The sequence below is a fragment of the Perissodus microlepis genome, chromosome 7 (genome assembly GCF_051167445.1).
Source record: "Perissodus microlepis isolate ML-2025 ecotype Zambia chromosome 7, ASM5116744v1, whole genome shotgun sequence".
In the NCBI taxonomy this organism is placed as follows: domain Eukaryota; kingdom Metazoa; phylum Chordata; class Actinopteri; order Cichliformes; family Cichlidae; genus Perissodus; species Perissodus microlepis.
Window position 1 is genome coordinate 55,801,271 of NC_140467.1, and position 25,620 is coordinate 55,826,890.

At 39.4% G+C, this 25,620-nt stretch overlaps 2 protein-coding genes across 4 annotated transcripts in view; both read left to right on the forward strand.

The window, feature by feature from the left end:
- Positions 1-2,528: 2,528 nt before the first annotated feature.
- Positions 2,529-16,057, forward strand: septin5b (septin 5b). Of its 2 annotated transcripts, XM_084936121.1 has the most exons (12): positions 2,529-2,809; positions 2,942-2,952; positions 5,674-5,764; positions 7,953-8,039; positions 8,171-8,294; positions 8,615-8,749; positions 8,832-8,949; positions 11,595-11,696; positions 11,947-12,043; positions 12,153-12,288; positions 12,896-12,998; positions 13,188-16,057. In XM_084936121.1, the coding sequence occupies exons 1-12, from the start codon at positions 2,767-2,769 to the stop codon at positions 13,248-13,250; spliced, it is 1,110 nt and encodes a 369-aa protein (XP_084792247.1). In that variant the 5' UTR covers positions 2,529-2,766; the 3' UTR covers positions 13,251-16,057. The 2 variants fall into 2 exon arrangements, with proteins under 2 accessions (XP_084792247.1, XP_084792248.1); XM_084936122.1 differs by lacking the exons at positions 2,942-2,952; positions 5,674-5,764 and having other exon boundaries at positions 2,531-2,809.
- A 2,065-nt stretch (positions 16,058-18,122) lies between these two features.
- Positions 18,123-25,620, forward strand: part of mctp1b (multiple C2 domains, transmembrane 1b) — a 37,824-nt gene continuing 30,326 nt past the window's right edge. For both annotated transcript variants that reach the window (XM_084936123.1, XM_084936124.1), the window contains exon 1: positions 18,123-18,803. In XM_084936123.1, coding sequence (XP_084792249.1) covers positions 18,309-18,803 — 495 coding nt within the window. In that variant the 5' untranslated portion in view covers positions 18,123-18,308. The remainder of the gene's footprint in view (positions 18,804-25,620) is intronic.

Below are 25,620 nucleotides of genomic sequence, written 5' to 3' on the forward strand. Positions count from 1 at the left end.
ATTTGGTAAAGTAAATCCGTTGGGCATCTTTCTTCGCCTTTAGACAATAATGCTGATGGCAAAAGAGCCAAACGGGACAGGCAAAAAAAAAAAAATTGTCCAATGAGGGATAATAAAGGACATTTCTGTTCTATTTGATTCTATTCTTCCCTATGTGGCCCGTGAATCACACTATGGGAGTGGCTTCAGATGTTTCTGTGAGCTGTGTCCCCTTCAGCTGTATCTGCCAAGATTTGTTTGGATTTCCAGAGCCTTTATCTATCTCATCAGGTCATTTCCTATGTGTAACAGCACCATTTCCTGCCTCTGTGGAGCACCATCAGCGATTACAGAAAAACCAAACCGTTTCTCCCATTTTCATCTTTGTTTCTCTTTCTATTCATTTTCTTTTCTCCTACTTCTGTTTCTCTCTGCATCATTCATATTTAATCTTGAAAGATTAAACATTGGTGTGACAAATTAAAAATTAGTCTGTCACTGTTATTATCAGTGGTTAATCATGGTATTTTGACCCACATAGTTCCTTTAGAGTGAGCAAGAAACAAAGCTAATTTCTGTATGACCCCCAACATGCTGACCGTAAATCTTAATAAAAAAATGTTCTTGGTATTCCTGCGTCATTTACAAGAAACAAATAAAACTGTTTGCTTCTTGTGGCTATCTCTCCCCTACTCTCTACTGATTCCATTGTCCACCTGCCAGAGAGAGGGCGAAAATACTTGTTCAGAACAATAAGTACTTCCTCCTGCAAAGCGGTGCGCTCAGCAGCATCAGAGGAATCAACAGAAAACATGTGTGATCAGCCATTGTACTGAGCTATGCTCCAGCCTTCCTGCATTAGCCTGTTTCCTAAAGTCACCGTGTGACCTTGGACTGTACTTCTGTCTGTAAGGAAGAAACACGTATATGCACTCATATGCTCACAAAGCTACATACAGTGAATATATGTTCCACCAGCACAGAAAGAAAAGGGAAAAAATGAAATGAACTTTGGTCATAACTTATACATAAATGTTCAGTCAGGGAAAAAATTATTTGAACACCTGCTGATTTTGTAATCAGTCTATAATTGCAGTAGTAGGTTTATTTGAACAGTGAGAGACAGAACAAATGAATTAGTATTTTCATGAATGAAATAAGTATTTGATTTGCAAAACGTGCTTTAGTACTTGGTGGCAAGCCCTTTGTTGGGAATCACAGAGACGTGTCTTGTAGTTGACCACAAGTTTCGCACACATTCCACACACTTCTGTGTGGAGGGACTGAGAGTTCGAGTTGCCAGACATCAACCATGAAACACTAATGACTTGGAGAGGATCTGCAAAGAGGTGTGGGACAAAATCCCCCCTGTGGTGCTCATGAAAATGCATTTTTCTGGATTTTTTAAATTGTTTTTTTTGTTATTTTTCTCTCAGTAAGTATAGCTGTGACACCTGACGGTCACTTTAGGCAGTGCCCTATAAGCCATGCGAGCAGTTCAACAGTGCTTTTTGGGAACTGATTCAATTAATATAATAAAATCAATGTAAATAACTGCCACACAGAACAACAGCATACTCATTCCACTTAGCATTTTATATGAAAATGCCATTAAAATATAATTAAATGACTGTTTTAAACAAAAAAATGAATTTAATACAAAATGTATTTAAATTTCACTAAACATTAATACAGTTTCTGTGTTCAGTAGCAAACTTATCAGAGATCTTAGTGGTGCACTTTCAGTTTAGAAGTCTGCGCTCTGTAATGGTGTTTTCATGGTATTTTCTTCAAGCAGGGATTAAATCACTGAGTTCTAGGTTATTATGTTGCATCGCTGTTGATGGTGATGGTGATCCCCAGTCATTTAAATAATATACAGACACCCCTGGCACAGTAGATAATGAGTGCTAAAAATGAAATTAAAGAAAGGATAAAGCTAAACATATATTTTCACTACAGTGGTAATCATTTTTCACTTAACTGAAATTCCCACTATTTCATTAAAAAAACACAACCCTACAATAAATTACTCCACACTTGGATTTTTTTGTTAGCTTTCTCTCCAGCTGGTCAACCTTGCAGTGATAGGTTTGACCCTTTGAAAGCCTAAATCCCTGGGCTGGGAGCCGCTGCATTTAGGAGGCATAGGTTTGTATTTTGTTCATACCTGTTCAATATGCACATTCACACTCCTCCAAGCGAAAGATGCAAAGTAACCTGATATCACACTGACTCACCAACAAAGTGACAATCATTCTTTGAAAGCAGCACAGTCTTTCTGAGAGCATCAATGCATTTCATTCCATCACCCCCCTCTCCCTTTTTTAACTGTCACATGACACCTGAGTCTGTTCGTCCAGTAATCAATTGTTTACTGGAGCTGCATTTTCTGTACTCATTTATCACACTGGCCGAAATGTGTAGCCAGTGTCACGTGACGTCACATCATCTCAAAATGTGGGTCAAGGGGACAAAGGACAGTGGAATGGGGGACAGATGACATAGAACCTGACGTTCTTTGCGCAATAATGGGGTTATGACGCCTCCCCCTGGGGTTTCACGTGAACTGCAATCCATTTTTTTCCTCTACACAATAAATATGCTGCAAACCTGCGGGAGAGAGAGTAGAACACGACGACAGAGGGTTTTATGTATTTTATGTCTTATGATTTCTTACTTCTGCACATGTCAGAGCTCGTGCTGAAGCCCTCCGCCCACTGAGCTACGGCTCAGACCCTCCTCTCTCATTCACTCCGGACGCATCTTCCACCAGCTGTGTCCAGCATGACTGCCGACAGCAGGTACAAGAGCCGCGCGCCCCAGACAGGTAAGCTTTCTCAGCAAGGCTGCTCATTGGTGCCTCCATGACGCGCGTGAGCGTTTTAACGTGTGTTTGCTCGGATTCTCTCCTCCTGCCATCCCTGCCTCGTGTCTGATGGAATTTGGCTTCACGCCTCAGATGATGGAGAGGTAAGAGGCACGCAGCAGATAAGTGTGTGTGTGTGTGTGTGTGTGTGTGTGTGTGTGTGTGTGTGTGTGTGTTTATATATACATGACTTAAAAAATAAAAGCCCTATTCTGCGTAGCACCTGCACGGGTGAAATGCTGTAGTATTTCCTGCCAACGGTGATCCTGACGCTTCTTCCTGTCTTAAAGATCAGTGGCATATGCAGCAACGACGCTGCATATTACAGGTCAGCAGTAACAGAGACCCCACTTCTGCATGGGTGCCTCCAGAATTTTTTCACAGGGTGGGGAAAAATAACATAAATAATATAGGGCAGTCTTGCCAGGGAGGGGGGCAGTTTGTAACATCGCAACACATCTGTAAGCATGGCTCTGCTGGACAGCTCTGTGAACACTTTTGGTCTTTTATGCTGGTCTGATCATCATCTCATTGAGTCCAGCTTCTCAGTATTTGGGCCTTTTTCTTTCTTTCATTGGCAGGGCTGTCAAAGTTTTTAATAAAAATTTAAATGTTTCAGTAATGAGTCAGTCTGTTTAGTCCAGTGATGTCTCCACATCTTGGGCTTTTCCAAGTCTTAAAGATCCAGAGTTAATCCTGAGTGATGTGAAACAGAAAAAAACCAAACCCTTGCACTAAGAAGCTAGAATTATAGAGGTTTTGCCATTTCTGCTTAGAAAACATCCTGTACAACTGGATTAGCTAATTATTTCAGCTAACTATGGTGGTAGTGAATTGAAAAGTTATTTCAGTTTCTTCCCCTTTAACCCACCTTTGTTCAGAGTGCCCCTTGTATAGATACGTTTTGACAGCATGTGGGTCTAGCGTCTGTGCTCATCCAGAGCTGTGTGACTGAGAAGACCATATTAGGGATATCCAGCCCAATCTCGGAACTTGGAAAAATCATCCTATATTGTTCAAACCTCCTTTTTCTAACACACAGTCAATGAAAAGTAAATTAGCTTAAAGGAGGATGTTATGGAGATGAGATAAAGAACAATTTTTATGACCTAGGAATCAAGTTCATTTTTTAGTGTCCAAGCATGAAAGCATAGAGCTAATTTGAGCGGACTACATCCTTAGTCACAAGTCAGAAGATGTGTGTTTTTTTGTAACAAGCTGTTCAAAGCTGAAAAATAGTTAACATAGATGATTTGGATGAAAATTTCATAACATGACCAATGAATTCAACTCCAAAAATGTTTCTTATCACTTTATGTTAGTCTCTTTAGCCACTGTAATATGTTACTGTGAAATTTGGTGCAGTTTGGTAAATGACTGCTTTTCAGAGATTCAGGGAACATTTTTGTAGCATAACGACCTGATACTCAGCCAAAGAGTTGCAGTGATGACAAGTTTATTTACACTATGCACACGAGCACAGTGATTTTCACAGGCCGACAGTGTCTGGCTTATCATCCTGTCTCTGTTACTGCTTCCTGCTTACGGCTCAGCACCCCTCTCCAGCATCTACTGTTAGGAGGAAGTAGGAGTCGTGAAATCCTACAATTACTTCCAGGTGTATGTTGACCAGCCTCCCCTAGCCATGCCCCCTGAACTGCCGCTACACCCCTCCCCTGCAGCTGATATTTTCACAAAAAGATATTCTGACAGCTCTTACATACAGCAGCCGCTCTTCACTCTTTATTTTCAGATTTATATTTACAAAATCCCACGAGTGGTTAATAATTGATTTTTTTTGCCTTCATCCTGCTTCACTGTTTTCTGCTGTGGTGCCATGTTGGACAGCAGCGCTGAGGCTGAGTCAGAGCAGCCGACACAGACGCAGCAGTCTGCATCTCTGTATTTTATGATCTGTGTGTGGGTGTGACTTACAAACACATTCACAGACAAACTGTCAATATGCAAGAAAAGCAGTAACACACACACACACACACACACACACACACACACACACACACACACACACACACACAAAAACACTCTCCAACTTCAGAACCACCTCTGCTCAGTAACACAGCTAATGCACTGTGTATAAGATTTGATATTAAAAGCTTGCAATATCCTCAGATGAAAACATTTGGAGAAAATCTAATGTATGATGGGAGAGCCTGGATTTATATTTGACCTGCTACTGAGTTCGTATCAGAGACATCTGTCTCTTTCAAGCCTCTGTTTGAAGGTTCTTGTTCCTTTTCCCCCATCTTTCCAGATACGTGTTTGCCTCTGCACTCACTGTACACTCTCTCCACCCCCTCCTGTTGTGAAACAACTGACTGCTATACTGTATTATAAATACTTGGAGATTTTGCACGTATAATAAGACAAGCTACAGTTTGTTCATGTAAATGGGGGATCTTTTTCACACACAGATGTCAGTCATGGAGTTCCACAGGGTTCTATGCTGGGGGCATTTCTGTTTTGCTGTATACATGCTTCCCTAAGGAAGTATCAATAAAAGGCATAGCATACATATTTGTTGCTATGCAAATGATACCCAACTTTATCTTTCTATGAAGCTAGATGACATATACTGACTAGTTAAACTATAGGCATATCTTTAAGACATAAAGCATATTGTACTCATTATTGCCCGAGAAAGATGTTTAAGCCTTTAAATTAAAGCTGAAAATCTGCACTTCAATCACATCTTGTTTGTTTGAGTTGAAATCCACTGTGTTGGTGTACACAGGTGGTTCTTTGTCAACCAAAGTTTCTGGGTTAACCACTGCTGCTCTGTTTTCTATCTGTGTGGTTGTTTCCAGGAAAAAGAATATGTTGGTTTTGCCACACTGCCCAACCAGTTGCACAGGAAGTCAGTGAAAAAAGGCTTTGACTTCACACTCTTGGTGGCAGGTATGAGGTTTAAAAGGACACAACTTTGCCATGCACCAAAAGTGTCAAACCAAGACAGGATGTCATTACATCAAACTTTCACATTACAGTTTCTGCACAGCCTGTTTAAATATGAATTGCCATCTAACAAGCTACATATTATAGGCAAAAGGTTAACAGTAGTCTGTCACATTTTATTTAAAAACTTTGACTAGTTAGTATATATGTGGGTATTTCAGAATATGTCCATCAACATATCAGGGCCAGAGCTCACAGCCATCAAAGTTCATGTGAGGTATCATGCACATTGTTGTGGGAGCTTGGTGTAGTAACAGCTTGTTTTTTATTGCTAGCAATAAGTCAGACTCATTCCCAGTGGTACTGGACTCCACCAAGACTGTCTTCTGTCACCAGTTCTGTTCATCATTTTCAGGTGCAGCCAAGAGGTAGAGGATGTTGGGTTTTGTGGTCTTAATATATCATCTCGACTTATTGGAGATGATGTAGTTCTGTTGGCTTCATTGAACCATGACCTCAACTTGCACTTGAGAGACTTGCAGCTGAGTGTGAACTGCTGGAATGAGAAGTAGCACCTCCAAGCGTAAGGCCATCGTTCTAAACGGGAAAAAGGTGGAAAGCTCCCTCTCGGTTGGGGATGAGTTGCTGTTCCAAGGGGAGGATTTTCTCAGCGTCTTGTTCATGAGTGAGGTAATGTGGATTGCAGACTGACAGATGGATTGGTGTATCTTCTGCAGTCTGTTGTGGTGATCAATCTACATTTTTACCCATGGCCACAAGCTCAGGGTGGTGAAGAGTAGAAAGAATGAGATTATGACTACAAGCAGTAGAAAACATCAAAAAGTATATTTGCTCAGCATTAGACAGAGAAGCTGCTACTCCTCCTCATTGAAAGGAAATAAGCAAAGTGCTTCAGGCATCTAATGAGAATGCCTCCTGGGCGCCTTATAGACTAGGTGTTGATGGATGGATTGATGAACAGATTCATGGATATCTGACCCACAGTCCTGTTATTATAAAGACAGAGGGTAATTGATATTGCCTGTTAAGGAATAGCTTTGGCGATTACCTGATCAGTTGAGAAATCAATGCTCAATGTGTGTATCGCACAGACTGCAAATAAAAGATGGCTATTGCATTTTTGGGAACCAGAAATGGCCTTATTTGGATAACAGGGTCTTAAGTGCTAGCTTATCAGCTAATGCTAGCAAACTTCAATAGCCAGCTGCATCCATAAACTATATGGCTGCAACCCCCTGATGATACCTGATATTTAATGGCAAGTAACTGAGTAATAAAAGAGAAGAGTTAATTAATACAAATCTGAGACAAAGGCTGAGAGATTGCACTTCAATTATATGCTTGATATGCTTGTGTGATTTAGCTATCACTTTGGTAATGTGCAGACAGACAACAAAAAATTGGATGGAAATCGAGAACCGGCTCTTGTAGAGAGCCTGTACCCAGTAGTTAAATTTCTTGGAATTGCTAGTCTGCTTGCCTATCGAGCCCGCTTACTGATTCTACTTGTACATGCACTACAATCAACTGAGTTCAGTTTTGTGCTGAAGGAGGGAAATAGTGGTGCAGGCTGAGGAAAAGCTGAGGGAATGCTGACCCCAGCCCAGCAACCAGACTGTGAACTTCAAAAGGTAACAACAAACTGATGAGCAGTCGGACTGCATCCTCTGTTTCTACCTGTTTATGTTTCTAAGGTGGAATCACCGTAGTGATCACTTTAAAGTGTCTTTCTGCTGGTTTTTATATTTGCTTTGTGCTACTGACTTTGTTCATACCTACATTCTAAGAGAAAGATCATGCGTGTGTCCTCATTAGGGTAGGGATTTGTTTTGGTGTGTGAGACTATTTGCCTTTAGATGAGCTGCAAAAAGTGTTGCTGTAAACATGTCAAATCGCAGATTCAAGCACCAGAAATTTCAGTCTTCACAACAATTGGCCCAGATAATCTTTATCCGAGCCTCACTAATTATTAAGACAAGTTTGAGATTACATCTGATCTAACATGAAGCAAAAATTACCAAATACATGTAATGACACCAAACCTGTGTGGGCACTGCAATAAGGAAAACATGTCTTCCTCTTACTCCCTTGCTTTAACTGAGAATAAAATTAGTTTCTATGTGACAGTGAGCATGTTACACTGATGTAATGATCAATATGTATCCTACAGGTGAGTCTGGCCTAGGTAAATCCACTCTGGTGAACAGCCTTTTCCTCACTGATCTTCATAAAGACAGAAAGCTGCTCAACGCTGAAGGTGAGTGACTAATCTATCAGACGTCTTCACACCATTCTTCTTGTTTCTTTCATCAGTTATACAGTGACTACAGAGTCATTGTATAACTCTCTGGTTTAATATCCATATCTGTTTGTTGTTCTGCCCTGAAGAGCGCATCAGTCAGACAGTGGAAATCACAAAGCACACTGTGGACATTGAGGAAAAGGGGGTGAAGTTGAAACTTACAATTGTGGACACCCCAGGATTTGGAGATGCTGTCAACAACACGGCGTGGTAAGGGTTGAGTTTGTACCGAACAAGATCAGCATGGTGATAAACATCAAATGGAAGAAGCCCTCTTATTTTTCTAAGTAAAGTGGGCTTTACTTATCACCTCCTGATTAAATCCACGTAGACTCTCCTTTCATAAGGTCAGATTGTCTGCTTTGGACCATGTTTGAGTGAATGAACTGGGTAAGCTAGCTCAGACAGACACAAACTTGCTATTACTGTAAGCTAAGCAAACCACCTTCGAGATCAAAATGACTCGTTAGAAAAGTAGATCAGTTTTTTAGCAAAACATGTAAATATGCAAATATGCCGTTATTTTCTAGCTGGAGGCCCATTACAGACTATATCGACCAGCAGTTTGAACAGTACTTCAGAGATGAGAGCGGACTCAACAGGAAGAACATCCAGGACAACAGAGTGCACTGCTGCCTCTACTTCATACCCCCATTCGGACATGGGTAATATATATATATTTTCTTACACACACATATGCACACATGTATCGTACACAGATTCAGGGAAGTTCTTATCTTCCTGCAGGCTTCATCCTGTTGATATAGAGTTCATGAAGGCCCTGCAGGATAAAGTTAATGTGGTTCCTCTCATCGCTAAAGCTGACTGCCTCACTCCCTTTGAGATAAAGAAACTCAAAGAAAGGGTAAGATCATAAAGACACATGATTTCACTGCAATTATGACAGCTTTATATGTGGAAAATAAAAAGTGAATTTATGCTGAAGTATTTTCACTGTAAAATAAATGAAAAGTCCCAAATTAATGTGAATGCTGTTTAAAAATTCACATTACTGAGATCCTTAACCAGCACTTAACTACTTCTGCGTACTTCATGTTACAGACAAATTAATGGAGAAATCTTTAAATCCTCTTTAAATCCACCCTAACTTGAAACTTGAAACTAGTTCAGCACACTTTGAGCTAGAGAAAAACTTCAAACTTCAAACAAGTATTAAGGTATTGCTCATTTTTGTTGTATCTTTTACAGTTTTCAAACAGTCACAGTTTAAGTTTTATGAAGAGTTTAATTTTTCCTGGCATTTTCCCCACCACTGCATGATGTCATTACCTACTGTAAAAAAATAAATAAAATAAAAACATGATTTACAACCTGAATAGGTAATAAAGCAATAGACCTTTCAGCCCAATTCTACTTTTTCTGAATAATCCATCATATAAAATGTAATCAAATGAAAAAGTCTCTTTTTAAAACTTGTTTTATTAGTTTTAATCCTTTAACCTTATGCACATTGCATCAAGCAAAAATTAAATTATATGCAGCAGTCTTTGACTTGAAAAAAATTGTTTAACATTTAAACCTATTTTCTGCATATTCCAGCACATAAAATAAAATTATGTTTTGTGTTTTACTTGCATCTTTCAAACAGATGCAAGTAAAACACAGTAGAAAATAAATAAAACCAAAGACTCTGCGGCACTGAGTCCTGTCGCTCTATTTTCTATTTTCTTAATCTATTTTCACCTGTTTAGCAGTCGTGGAGCCGGTGGAGGTTTGCCCAGTGCTGCAGCGGTCATGTCAGTGGGAGTATTCGGGGGTCTCTCTGTGAATTTCACATTCCCGTGGCAGCGTGCTCAGTACTTGCTCAGGAGTTTAGGGTTTTTTTCGCTGTAAAAAGAAGTTTTCTTCCCACGCAGTAAACAGCGGACGCTAATGTTTTTGTCACTTTTAAGGAGTCAAACTCAAAGTAATGTCAGCACTTAAGCTTTAAATGCTGCACGGTCGTACTCTCTCCCGCACTCTATATATTATCCATTGTTGATCTACACACGTCTGTTACCACGAACGTCGCTTATGTCATTATCATGAGACACTCTCACTAACAAAATCACAGTTTAGTAACGCAGTGACACAGCATGCTTATGGGAAAGTAACAGTAATTTAATTACTTTTTTTGCAGTAGTAATCCCTTTCACATCCATAAATAAACTTTACAAACATGAAAACTGAGTTAATGGAATTTTTTCCTCCAGTGCATGATGACATCCCCTTCTCTAAGAGGGTGGAGAATGGAAAAAAAAAGTCTTTCTCTTTCTTTTACACAAATTTAAGCAAATTAAGATTATGTCTGTGAAGGTTCTCAGTCACCCAGGTCATCGTAGTCTTCCTTAGACTACAAATTAAGATTAGTTTGTGTATTTTTTTTGTTTTGTTTAGCACATTTTCAGGTTTTGGTACTCTTGTTTTTTACACTTAAGCTGGCTGATATTTTGGTAATCTTATGCAATTAAGCTTATTCTGCAAGTTGAGCTTTGAATATTTCAAATATTTTTAAACCTTTCAGGCAAAATCTTCACATTTTCAGCATTCACATTGCATTTTCACTCAGAGATGCTTTTGCTAGTATTATGGCACTGTAATTTTAATGGAGACCAAATATCAACCAAAAACTTAAGAAAAACACACATAAATGTTAAATAAACAGACGTAAAGTACACATTAAATACATAACAAAAAGGAAATGACATGATTGAGCTCTGTGTTAACCTCATGGCCTCCTCTTTGACATATTTTGTGTTTTTCTCATCTGTTCTGACTATTCTGAGTGTCACTCAACCAATGCAACCCTGTTACCCACATTATCAAAAGAATACAAATTTATTTGAACATTTACTTCCTTTATTTATGTGACAGTCCACAGCTAGCATCTTTTTGAAACAATACACAATTTTTTAGCCTAGTGCTAGCATTGCATTATAACATTGTAAGCATAGGAATTAAACAAATATTAAATTGTTAAAAACATACAAAGTAGTATTAAACAACATTTCTGTGGCCCTGAATACAAAATTACTCAAAGAAAGAGTATTCGTTATGAAGATATGTATAATCTACATAACAAAATAATCAACAATTTCCTAAACAAAATTTTTCAAATTTACTTTTTTATTGGTATTGGGTGCTCCAAGCATAGCACACAACAGCTACATTGTCTCATAAAAGTGTACCTTTGATGTCTGAGCTGGAAAAATCTTTGTTGTTTTTGATGATTTATTATTTGTTTTTTTTCTAATACATAACAAATAATTATAAAATAAAGGATCCATTTTTGTCTCATTTTTGAAGCCTAAATTGTGGTCCAGTTCTGTGATGACATGCAAATCTTTTGAAGCTCTTTTTAGCACAGGATGATTCATACATCTCTCTAAAGCCTTCATATACAGTACAGAAGGGCACTGACTTCCTGCTAAATTTTCTCATTCTGTGGGCGTATGTATGTGTGTGGTTCTGCTGCTATCCATCACATCTCGTATGTGTTTTTTCTTCCAGGTGAGGGAAGAGATCGATAAATATGGGATAAAGATCTATCAGTTCCCTCACTGTGACTCGGATGAGGATGAAGAGTTCAAACAGCAAGATAAAGAGCTGAAGGTGAGCAGGATTCACATTGAATATGTCCAAAACAGGGCCTTTAATTTCCTTCCTTATGGTTTTCTGTTTTCAGTTGACAGCTGTAACTAACCCCTGCTTCAATACAATCTTACTTCTAGCTGAATAAAAACATGAAATTGAAAACATTTATTTGGAATGAAGTACCGCTAAATAAAACAGTAGTATTTGTACTTTTACTCTGACATTAGGAATCTGAATCTTTCCTCTGTGACTGCTGCTTGTGATGCAGGAGAGCACTCCGTTTGCTGTGATTGGTAGCAACACTGTGGTAGAAGCTCGAGGTCATAGAGTGAGAGGGAGAGTCTACCCCTGGGGCATTGTGGAGGGTAAGCAGCTCTAAACTGGAGGTTGTAGCTGTGCGGCTGTCTTTCCCAATTCTGATTGGCCAACAGTCTGTCTGGATTCACCCTCACGTTCATCCTGTCCTGCGTGCAGTGGAGAACCCGTCTCACTGCGACTTTGTGAAGCTGAGAACCATGCTGATAAGAACCCACATGCACGACCTGAAGGACATCACCAGTGACTGTCACTATGAGAACTACAGGGCACAGTGCATCCAGAACATGACAAGGTGTGAACCTGACAAAACCTACACACAGTCACAAAAAATGGTTAATTATGAGTAAAACTGAGATATGGAGAACAAAACCAGGGCGATTAGTAGATCTTTGACATATTCAAAAAGTATGTGACAAAAAGTTCATTTCATTACATTACACTTCTTAAGACCATGATTTTTTCGTAATTTTTTAAAGTTTTCTTGAGCAGTCAGTATATATGTATATTCCAAATGTGAGTATACATTTTTACTTAATAACACAACATTTATTTTTAATCTCATAATTTTGTGTCATTAGTTGCGTAGCCAAATTATGTGACTTTATTACTAAGTCAAAAGTTTGACTTGTTATCTCATCAATTTTACTTTGTAGTCTTGGTTTCTGTTTGCATTTGAATTTACCATCATAATAATTCAAATGAAGTTATTATCAGATAACAATCCTGTTAATAAAGGCTTTAACACTTTGTGCTTCCATTGCAGACAGAAGAACGAGTTAGCTCATTTTCCTGTCTTGCTGACAAAAAAAATCCAGTGTTACTGTGATGGATGACTGTGAAACAAATGGAAGCCGGCAGCCTGTTGTTCTCATCCCTCATGTTTATGTGTCCTGTTACAGTAAGATGAATGCAGATAAGCGTGTGGAGAGCCCCAACCCGATTTTGCCACTGTCTACACCAGATATTGAGGCTGAAAAGCTTATCAAGACGAAAGATGAAGAAGTGAGTGTCAAAAACGCGACTCTGTGACTCTGTGATATACCTCAGATGCTCAATAATACATTACAGTGGGTGTTATATAACCAAGACACTGATGTGAATTGATGACCCATATGTGTTATTATGTAAGCTGTCTTTCATGCTCCTCTTGCTCCCCTGTCTCTGTCTTGTGTTTATCTGGTGTGTCTGTAGCTGAGGAGGATGCAGCAGATGCTCCAGAAGATGCAGCAGCAGATGCATGAACAGGAACTGTGACTCCCCTCTCCCACAGCATCTCTGTCCCTTTATATCTTTATTTAGATGGCAGTGATCCCTCACCGATGCCATGTTTTTAGGGGTTGAGATGAAAAATTCTTCAGTGTCACTATTTCACCCAATTCTTTAAAATCTGGTCACAGAAAATATAGTAGATGAATGACAGCATGATGTTTTTGCCGTTTGATAAAGTACCGTCATTAGCCAAATGAGTCATGTTAAACAATAGGGAGTAGCTTGCACTTTGTTATCTTTAGACCACAGGCTTAGGGATGGTTAGGTTTACTTGAAATGCTCCATGTATGCCCTCAATGAATTAAGTAGTTTATTCACTGATTGTTTGTACTGTACTTGTGGACTGACAAACAGCTGGAACAGCTGCTGGTAATATAATACCAATACTAATAATACTTATTCTGAATGTGGGGTTTTCCTGCAATGGTCAGATTATACAGTGAGTGGAACTGAAATGCTGACTGGAGAAACACACTGCTCTTTGAGGTTTAATATCTGCTTAATCAGGCTTAATATAATCAGTGTCCTGATCAGGACTCAGGATCAGGAGTAGTCTAATAACTTATTTCCCATAATACTGAAATTATAATATAAAGTACTTTGTATTTGAGTGGACATGCTGATGTTTTTAAATGGGTTTCTATTAAACCCAGAGATGGTTGGGTGGGGTATTACACATCAAGACTCTTCTGCATTGGCTGAACTTTTCTAACCTGGTGGTGCATCCATCTTTTATATAATGTACAGTTAATAAGCACATTACAGTCTCCTACACATCTGTCTGCAATTGTCTTGCATTGTGAATAATCTAGGCATTTATGACTAGGAAGAGTAACGTGCAACCTAAAAAGATATCAATCCTAAAAAGTCAAAGGGGACCTATTTTGTTTCAGTGCTGTTATAGTGTTCGATGTTCACACAACTGAATTTATTTATGTAAACATGGCCAGAGGTTCACATGAGCTCTGGTTTTGGCTCTGCATGATGTCAGTGAGAGTGGGTATTCATAATGTGGTCATCTGGTGCACACAGACGTGAGTACAGATCCACCTCCTACCTGGCCTAGCTGTTTGTAGAAAAATAAAAGTAAAGCTGGAAATTAGCAGAATAGGCTCTCTTTAAGGGTTGCCTGGTAAACAAGATAATGCCAAAATGCTTTTTAAATCCATGTATTTAAAGGGGGCATAATATGCAAAATTCTACTTTTTATGTTGTTATTTTTTTTAAGAATATTTGGTATTTCTACAAACCCACAGAAAGAAAAATAAAACCATCTTCATGACATTCACAATGAATGATCAGCGTTGGTCTGCAGCATCAAAACAGGTGAAGCAGTTCCACTGTTTGGCAAAAAGATATACCTGAATGAGCCAACAGAGCCACAAGCAGAGCATGCTGTTCATGCAATCCTCGTAGCTTGTTGTATGTTACAAATGTTACAATTAGTTTAATCACATACCAAGTGACCACTACTATAGAGGGATAGTCATAAATTGACTTTAAGACCAACTTGAATCCAGTAAGACAAAATCACTTGTGGGTTACCAGGTGTATTTCATGTTGCCTTTTTGCATTTCAGTGCAAGATAGTTTCTGTATTATATACAACAGGACTGTTGCAATATCAGATTTCTATTTCATGATTGCTGTGGTAACAAAAAAGTTGCAATATCTATCATAATAATAACAGTAATGGTAATAATAATTACAGCAATAATACTATCAGTCAGATTCATCTGGAACTTTGTTTTATGTATGCATTTAAAGTCGAAATAAATATACATCGAGCTGATGAGACTTTCACTGAAACTGTACAAAAACAATAAAAAGCCATCATATCAGAGCTCTATGCTCTTTTTGCAACATGTTCATCAGAGATTTTACATTATAAGCAAGATATATGGAACCAAAGTTTGGAATACTGAAATCTCCACACAAGATTAAAAATCAGCTTGTATATATTACCATAAATCATTAACAGGTAACTCTAATTTATGACAGATGAACACTGTTTCAGTGTGTTTGGCTGTGTAAAAAGATGAAAACAATATGGGAAAAGGGTCAAAGAAATCCCAACAGAATCAACGCTTTGTTTCTCACCAACAGAATGTAGTTATAATAAAAACATATATGTTGGTAAACATCAGTCTTTTCAATCCAAAAAGCTATTGTCGTTATTAAAAAAAAATCACAGATCAAATGTTACCTGCAGGATAAGACAAGTGATGGCGAACATTCCAGTACGAGGAATAATATAAACATTAAAGGAAGAAGGCTCAGTCAGAGTACTTCTTCAGAGCAAGCGTCTTTGGCTATAAGTCCTCAACTGAGGATTTAATTTTATGCAAATTGTTTTGGATTTAGAGGAACGCTGTGTTGTTTGGCTTTTTGTGTCTGTTGTTCATTAGTTACTTTTTCTGTTTATATGGATCTTTTGACAACTATTTACTACAACTATGATATTGTCATATGTGCAACAATGACACAGTATTTTATTTTTAATTTCATGGCTAAATGGCGACATCCTCACTGTGTAAGAAACATTGATGCTTACCATATTACGGATGTTATTTTATGGACTGTCATGTCAGAGGTTTTGAAAATGCTTTAGAGAATATTTCCTGAATTAAAATTGTTCTACATCCCATATTTGTAACATACTAGCTTTATTATGTGGTGATGATACAGTTTTCTTTATAACACATCCCTTTTCAGGAACAGCGTAACATAGTGATTTGCAGTATAACAAGGCCATAATAGGTACAAATAAAACAATTCTTTTGTGTAAAATTATTTTGTGTCCGTCTTCTTATTTTACCATGTGTCTGTTATTGCAGACATGTGTCTGTTATTGCAGACACATGAACTAACCGGCATGCAGTCTGTTTCTGTTGCTCTTTCTCCATACTTTAAACTTTTTCAGCTCAACCAACATCTGGACCCCCTTCCGTTCACTTACCAGCAGTGCTCTGGAGTTAAGGAAACCATCATCTACCTGCTCAATCATGTCTACCTCCATCTAGACCAGCTGGCAAGCACTGTGAGGGTTGTGTTTTTTTACTTTTCCAGTGCATTCAGTACCATCAGGCCTGAAAGCGATGGATGTACATGGCTCTCACATGTCCTGGATTGTTGATTACCTGACAAGAAAATCACAACATGTGTGTTTTCAGCATTGTGTGTCTCACAAGGTGATCAGCAACATTGGGCGACCACAAGGGACTGTCCTCTCCCCTTTATTATTCTCCCTCTACACCGAGGACTACAGTCGCTGAACAGAGCCCTTCAATCTTCAGAAGTTTTCTGATGACTCTGCAGTGGTTGGATGCATTGGTGATGGTGATGAGACAGAGTACTGGACTATGGTTTACTGCTGTGTCACATGGTGCGAGCAGAATCATCTGCAGCTCAACGTGACAAAGACCAAGGAATCTATTGTGGACATTTGGAGGACCAGGAAACATGTGACCCTGTTTCAATCCAGGTGGTCGATTTGGACATTGTGGAGGACTATAACTACCTCGGAGTACACAATGATAATAACCTGGACTGAATTTAAAAAACCCTGGACACTGCAGGAAGGGCCAGAGTCCTCTCTATTTTGTGAAGCAGCTGAGTTCTTTTAACATCTGTCAGACAATGTTCAGGATTTTCTATGAGTCTGTTGTGGCCAGTGCAGATGCCAACAGATTCAATAAATTGATCTGCAAGGCCAGTAATGTTATGGGGACGGAGCTGGACTTCCTTAAGGTGGTATCGGGGAGGTGAACGCTGTCCAAGATAAGGACAATGCTGGACAATACCTCCCAACCAATTCCTGATGTGCTGGCCAGTCACAGGAGCATGCTCAGTGAGAGACTAAGATTAGTGCACCACTGGAACGACATAGGAACCTATTTTGACAAATTGCTGCCCCTCCCTGAGCCTGGTTCTGCCAGAGGTTTCTTCCAGTTTAAATGGAGTTTTCCTTTCCCACTGTTGCCAAAGTGCTTGTCTGAGGGTCATTTGATTGTTGGGGTTTCTCTGTATTATTGTAGGGTCTCCTCCTTACAGTATTAAGTGGCTTTAGGTAACTGTTGTTGTGATTTGGTGATATATAAAAGGAAGTGAATTGAACTGAAATTGAAATTCATCAAACAAATTTAGATCCTGAAGATGTTTCTTTGCCATTTAAACTTTCATAATGACATGCATCACACTAAAGTCAGGGTTCATGGATGCTTTTTCATAATTTGTTGCTTCATTGCCAAACTTCTTTTGGCACAAGACGAATGTCCCTGCAGCTGCTTTAACGCTTTTGTCTGGTGCTCATCCTGAGGACACCCACTGAGTAATACCCCGTCCATTTGGATTCAGGCTTAAGTTAGTCACTGATCTCGTCGTCTCATCCAAAAAGAGTAATAGGCGTCGTAAACAAGGCTGGTTATTATTTATACTATTACACTGACCCACTGTTTCTAAGGTCCCGTAAAATGAATTTTAATGATTTGATTTCTTTTAAAATAATGCAAATAATGTTCAAAGAAAAAATGAAAGTTACTCCCAGACTGTGTACAAAGGTTTTTTTCAGTGCAGGAGAGTAAATAATGTAATTTCACTGTATAAAAAGCAAAGAGACTAAATAAAAATATATATTTCTGCTGGGGTTATATATTTTGAGGGTTACATGTGAGAATATTGTAGCTCATCTCTTTGTTGATGAGGTCTAAACATTTATTTTTCATATACAGTTATATACTTTGTCAATGAAAAACTGGTGTACAGTTAAACTTTCTGTACTACAAAGTATCTAAAGTTTAATGGTAAACTGATCTTATTGGTAGACTGTTTGATGGTGCAGGGTAAGGGGCACTACGTCATTAGTTTCAGGTCTTCAGATGAGCTACGTACAGCCCTGTTGGCTGGAGGAAGTATTTCCGTGCATGTGGGTACAGGTTTCGGCGTGTTTGCAGCCGTCTGATGCGGCGAAATAGGACAAACGGGGTAGTTCAGTGGTCCTGTCCACCGATGTGACAGCCTGCCGGAGCTCCGAGTAGAGGCGGGAATGGAGCGGAGCGAGGCGGACGAGAATGAGAGCAGTTCATCCCAACAAAACACGATGTGGAAACAGCTTCAAGCCAAAGCCAAGCCGCTGCTCAGCCCCAAGCTGGGCGCCAGAGAGCCAGATGACAAGAAGGAGCGAGGCATGTGGATGTTCAAGAAGATGAAGCGGAAGGAAAATGTCGTCCTGGACCGGGTGATCTCCTCCTCGCAGCCCGATCTGCTCTTCTCCTCTCCGGCTGATGTGGACATTAAGGAGGCACAGCTCTGCGGCAAAGCAGTCGGCCGGGACAAGCTGCAGTTTTCGATCAAGCACAAGTCCACCAGCCCAAACAAACCCACGGTGTCTCAGCTGGTGCAGTCCCACCACAAGAGCTCCTCTCTGGGGTCTGCGTGCCTGGAAAGGCTGGCCGAGCCTCCGGGCGGCGATGGCGGGGGCGACGCAGCAACAGCTGCCGCAGCGGAGGAGACACATCTGGAGAGCAGTGAGGATCAGCTGGTGAGCTCCTGCCTCGATGATTTGGGTTTTTAAATGAATATATGTCTGAGAGAGCCAGTTCTGTAATTATTAGATTAGCCCTCATTCATACTGACAGGTTAACGATCACAAGTTTTGAGTGTGTGAGTGTATGAAGCGCCTTGAGGCGACTTTTGTTGTGATTTGGCGCTATATAAATAAAATTGAATTGAATTGAATTGAATTGAATTGAAACAAGCAAGTACATGACAAGATTTGTAACGCGATAAGTGTCAAATGGCATATGCGTCAAAATCTGATAGGTTAACAGATATTGACAAAATAAAAAACTGTTCCGTGATCTCCATTTTACATCACATGACTGTGTTTTAAGTAGTTAAGAGTAGTCATTGTATAAAGTATTTAATTATTGTGTGGTATTCTTATCAGAGAGAGCCCTAACCATCAGAGTACGAAGAAGCACCAAGCAATCGCAGGGTACAAGAACTCCCCTTTAACAGGAAGAGATCTCAGGAGATTTGGTTGGTTGAGGGTGAGGGAAAAGACAGGAACAAAGATGAGTGTAGCAATCAGTGTTGGTCAAGTTACTTGAAAAGAGTAATCAGTAACTAATTACTGATTACTTCCCCCAAAAGTAATCCCGTTACTTTACTGATTACTTATTTTCAAAAGTAATTAATTACTTAGTTACTTACTTAGATTTACAACCTGAATAGGTGATAAAGCAATAGATCTTTCAGCCCAATTCTACTTTTTCTGCATAATCCATCATACAAAATGTAATCAAATGGAAAAGTCTCTTTTTAAAACTTGTTTTATTAGTTTTAATCTTTTAAAAAAATTAATTATATGCAACATTCTCTGACTGGAAGAAATTTGTTTAACATTTAAACCTATTTTCTGTACATTTCAGCACATAAAATAAATTTTTTTTTGTGTTTACACTCACTCTTTCAAATAGATGCAAGTAAAACACAGCAGAAAATAAATAAAATCAAAGCCTCAGCGGTCCTGTTGCTCTATTTTCACCTGTAAAGCAGGAGTGGGGTAGGCGGAGGTTTGCCCTGGTGCAGGTGTGCCGCAGCCGCTTCGCTGACTGACATTGGAGGTATATAAAATGCAGCATGGGCTACTGATGCGTAAATAACTTTAAAAAAAAAGACTCATGATGCAACATTTAGTTAGGATAAAGTGGGACCTCCTTTGTGCTTTTATTAAATAGTTGGACCTGTAAATACACATGATAGCTTAATTAAAATAGTGCTGACTTTGTCCACAGACAGTTAAATAGAATAGAATTAGCTTATATTAGTCTCCCCTTGTGGAAGTTAGCATTATTCGTCTTCTGTTGTGCATTTTTGTTGTGCAGATCTAAAAAATAAAATTATTTACATTGTAATAAATAAGTTAAAATATTTGAAAATAATATTAAATAATAGCCATAACCCATAAACTGTGATAATACTCCCAATAAGGGGCTCTGTTTTCATGTAAACAATTTAGGCTTCTTGTATTTTGAAGGCCTATGAGAGAAATAGATTTCTAGGTCACTTGACAAATACCCACCCATCAGCACGCCATAAGTGAGTGGCATCACTTTAGACTGAATTTACAAAAGCAATATCACATCTCTCATTTAGGTCTCTCTCAAATCCTTGCTGGGATCCAGACAACTTTGGCTTCTCTGGGAAAAAGATCCCTGTCTTCCCTCCTCTATGAGCTCTATAAACACACGGAAATGACGTTGAGTTTCATTTTGGTCCCTAATAAAGTGAAAAATATAAATAAAGCAGAATATCTTCAGGACTGGCCTGCTTCTCATATTTCTGTCACCTTTTTGCTTCTCATACCTGATTTCAAAACACCAAGATGGCAAATCAGTCAGCTAATTGGAGATAAAGTATCAGAAATTCAGGAGCGGGGCCACGCCTCCAAACATGCTTCTTCTGGTTCTCATCTATATATGTTCCCCCAGTTCTACAAGCTGTTTGTTCTCGTTTACGTGCCCCACCCTCCCTTCCTCCCCATTTTATTTCTTTAACTTCTTCACTTCTCTACCAGGACAGGGCCCAGTCCCCTTTGAGGCCTTCCCCAAACCGCAGCTCAATTCATGTCCAAGCCATTCACCTTTATCTACTAAAACGCTATCAAACCTCAAACGAGGACGTGGGCCTAGCAAGTGAAATGTTTTAAAATGGGACGTCACTGTGGTCACATCACACTTTTAAATGAACTGACACTATCACACTAACATCTGCTAAGAATGCTGCTGTTATTTTTGAGAAAACATTTCATTTTGAATTTCACATTTCAAAGCTCACCCAGTTTGTTTCTTTCATGTCAGAAGCATTGCAAAACTCAAATCTTTATTGACTCGAAAGAAGTCCACAATAATTTAGTAACTTTTAATTCATTCATTCATTCTAATTTCTGTCTATAATTGTTCTGGTAATGTGTGTCTGCTGTAATGAATATAAGGGCATGTGTTTGACTCTGTGTTTTTATGTTTGAATGTGTGATTCAACAGTAAAGCACTTTGTAACTGTGTATTTTTTAAAAGTGCTATACAAATAATATTATTGCTATTGTTGTATGTGATGACTTGGGAGTGAGAATGGATTGGCTAGAGAGAGGTGCGCCTGGCGGCCTGGTAGCTAGTCAATAGTAACATGTTTAAGTGGACTAAATCAGTAACTCAATGAACCCCAATGAACACATTTGTGTGTCCTCCAAAGTCACACACAAATCATTTTAACATTTGTAAATCTTAGTTTACCATTCGGATCATATCACACATATCACCCTGCCTACTGTGGTCTGTGTGGTTCCTTGTGCAAGATAGACTCCAAAGTCTCATTTACTTATCCATGTATGCTGAAATTAATATAGTCATTGCAGATAAGAAAAGATTATTGGTAAATCAGATGCTAATGGTTTTCCTCCCCTTTATATATACACTGTTCCACGGACAGATGCTCATTGGTCAAAGGTCAGTGTATGCTCAGGTTTCAGACTGTATTTTTTTAATCTCAGTGTATGAATATCACACACACACAAGCTCTACCACCTTCTATTTGCAAGGGGGAGAAATCTTTCTCACGAGAAAGGTGTTCTTAAAGGGCAAGGAGCTAAAACAGAAGGGTTCCTTACTAGGAACTCAGAAATTCTTACTTCAAATGAAACTCACTATTAGTACAAGATTAATAATTAATAAAGCGCTGGATGGACTGAATCAAGGATGATATGAAGGCTGTGAATGTTACACCAGAAGACGCCCTTGATAGGAAGAAGTGGAGGAAGACATGCAAGATAGCGGACCCTGCGTCGCGGGATATAAACCGCAAGGAAGAAGAAGAAGAGTACAAGATTAATAATTACTTATTTTAAAATCTGAATTATGCAAATCTCCATTACTACAGTGCAATAATTAAAAAAAGGGGGCTTGGTTAGATTTTGTGGAGCTGTGTGGGTGTATGTGTGTGTGGTGCTGCTCTCTCGAGGACCCTGCTGCTACTCATTGTCTCCACCTGGCGTCACTCAACAAAAAGCCCTCAGACATTATAAAGGCGAGATGAGGTCCACGGGCAAAGGTTGTTGCTGGGTGTCTGTCCTGCTCTGTTCACACAGCCCAACGGTGCGTTTTGGAGTTTTGTTTTTGGGAGCACTGTGGATTCCTTTTGTGGATACAAGTGAATAGTGTGATCCCGTGGGCAACAGAAGTGCCATTTACTGAGTTTGAGCTGTTTGAGCAACAACACTTGCATTAAGGTGCTTTATGTTGTAAGGTACAAAGAGCAGCCGACTAAGGGAAACCAATCCCCTCAGTAAATGTACCAGCTTTTCTGAACAAGACTAGCTTATGTTGACTCTCCTGTGTGTGCAAGTCAACTGAAGCATGAGAGGACAAGAGTGAAACCGGACTGGCTCTCTATCAGCTAATGTGATACTCATTCTTGTCACACTGTTAGCAGAGGGACTTCAGGGTATTTGTTCAGTTGCTACTGTGCTACAATATATGTATCATTTATATCTGTCCTGGCTCAAGCTAAAAAAAGATCATAATGTCACTTTAGATTAAGGTTGTTCGATTTGATTAAAGGGTGAATACTGCAGGATATCTCTCTCACTGAGGAATTGCTTCTAGTTGAAAACCTTTCATTAATAACAAGTATGATTAGCATTGAATCATACTTGTTATTAATCTCTGGCTCTCTTCCACAGCATGTTTTTTTTTCCTGTCTTCCTTCTCTCACTCCAGCTGGTTGTGGCAGATGGCCCTGGTCCTCCGAGAGCCTGGTTCTGTCGGAGGTTTCTTCCTGTTAAAAGGGAGTTTTTCCTTCCTACTGTTGCCAAAGTGCTTGCTCATAGGGGGTCATATGATTGTCAGGTTTCTCTCTGTATGTTTTATTGTAGGGTTATCTTACAATATAAAGCGTCTTAAGGCGACTGTTGTTGTGATTTCACGCTGTATAAATAAAATTGAATTGAATTAAATAAGACATAACAGCATCTGTTAGCAGAGTTCATAAATGTAGGATATATTTAACCTGTTGCAGCTGTGTATTTGCGGGCTACAGACTGGTATTTTGTCAGTATTCAGTTCAAAGTATTCAACGTGCATGTTTTTACATAAGCATGTTTCCACCATGATTTCAGGGTAAATGCTGGTGCTTTCACTAAAGTTTTAAGGCTTAATTTTTGGCCTTGTCTTTTTAAATCCAGCACTATTGGAATTGACATTTAATATTATTTCCAGCCTATTTGTGTAGTTTGACTTATCTCTGAATAATTTTTGAGTGTTTGACTGTGAGACTTTTTAGTCTTACGTATATTAGTTTAGAGCTGTGCTTTGTGGCCTTAATTTGGTCTGTGACCTTAAGACACCTCTTGTGGTGTTTTCCCTTAGTGTACCTCTTAGTACAGCCATCAGTCAGGCTTATCCACCAGGGAAGGATTACAGGCAAGCCAACCAGGATGATTCTTCACCTTGCTCCCTCCCACTCATGCACTGCTGCTTCTTTCATTCAGCCTCCTCACCTCCTCTACTGCACCTGCTCCTTTTCAGCTGCCACACTTCTCATGGGAGAAACATTTGTGGTTTTTGAAGTTTGTGCATCTGCCAGGGTAGAATTGCTTCAGAAGTATCCTCAGAGTCCCGGCCTTTGGAGCTTCTCTGTCAGAGTTGCCCTCCCCTCACTCCACCTTTTACCTCCTTGCCTGTATAATCTTCCTGTGACTGCTCGACCCTGGATCGCTTTCTTTGTGAGGCCTCAGTGGCAGAATCCCGTCTAGCGATCCTGGGGTTACTCCGCTGTGCCTCTAGGGATGACTCTTTTCCCCTCATCTCCTCATGTGGACGGCTGCTGTCGGTGAGCTGTTTGAATATGTGCTTCAGTATGTGCGCCATTGTGGATTCCAGCATTAATACCATCACTTGTTTTTATCCACCTTTCTTTCAGCTCTGTGATTGTGTTTTTTTCTGTGTTTTTGTGGGAATATTAATATTAGTAATAATTCTGACTAGCATTCTTATGTCAATTATTGACTATTTGGGGCAATTGACTTTGAAAAATGAAACAAATAAGGAGAAAGAAACTGGTTCTGAATAATATGATGAGATGAGCTGTGACTCAGACAGGGACCCAGGCAGTTAGTATTAAGTAATTGTTTGAGAAGCTCGATAGGAACGATACCAGCCACCTGACCAGTGTTACAGACCACTCACTCCCTGACAGCTGCAGTCGCTTAAAGCAGACATGAAGGGACTAGAAATACAACCAAACATTTGTCCTGGTCTCATACTCCCCAGATCCCAGTCAGGGCCAAGGATAAACACTGAGGCAACACAGGACAATCCCAGAAGTCCTGCGTCTATGCCCTGGTGTGAGAGATGCTTGATGATGGAGAAGATGGTTTTAATCTTGTGGGTAACTGGTTTACGCTCCACTAGATATGTAATTTCTCAAAAACAGGAGATAGTAATAATAGTAACAATTCTGGCTAGCATTCTTAAACTTGTGATTAGCTGCACATAACAACAAGAAGAAAGCATGTTTTTTGCATTTAGATTTGCTTGACTGTGTGCCTGGGCATTCAGGTTATTGCAGCATTTATACTGCTGCAAATAGCACAACATTTGGTGGTTCTGCTACCCAGGAAGCAGCCTCATAATTCACAAATCTGCTGTGTGTGTTAGGGGTTACTGAGCGTACATGAGAAACTGCGTTTGAGAAGCATGCATTTCTGTGCACACACTCACAGGTGCAACCATTTACTTGGTCACTTTAACCACACAGCGTTGACAACCACGGGATGATGTTAGAGCTCACATATTGAACGCGGCTATAACTCAACTGAATATGAAAGAGTACAACTCACACATTTTCACACGTTTCCTCAGTCCAGCTACTTTGTAGGCGCCGTGGAAAAAAAAGTGTAAAGTGAACTCCTTTAGCTCATCTATGTTCTCTTTGTTGAATCGGGTTTGTTCTCAGCCTTTTAGTTACTGTATTAATCACACAGTCTGTATAAGCAGGGATATTTATGTTATTGGGGACATTAGGTTAAGCCAACATGTTATGGAGGGCTCTGCTGTGGACATGAAGGAGATATAGTGCTGAAGATATTTCCTACCTTGAGTTTTCTGTTGTTTTATTGGATTCATTTTCAGCTTCATGCGACGGTACCTGTAAGCACCATATAAAAGGTGTCCTATATACTTACAGTACACACAAAGATTAAATTATTAGCAGTGCTGGGGCATTACAAAGAACTGCTATACTGTAATTCCATTATATTTTTCTGTGAAACGTTATTATTAGTAAAAAAATTCATTAAT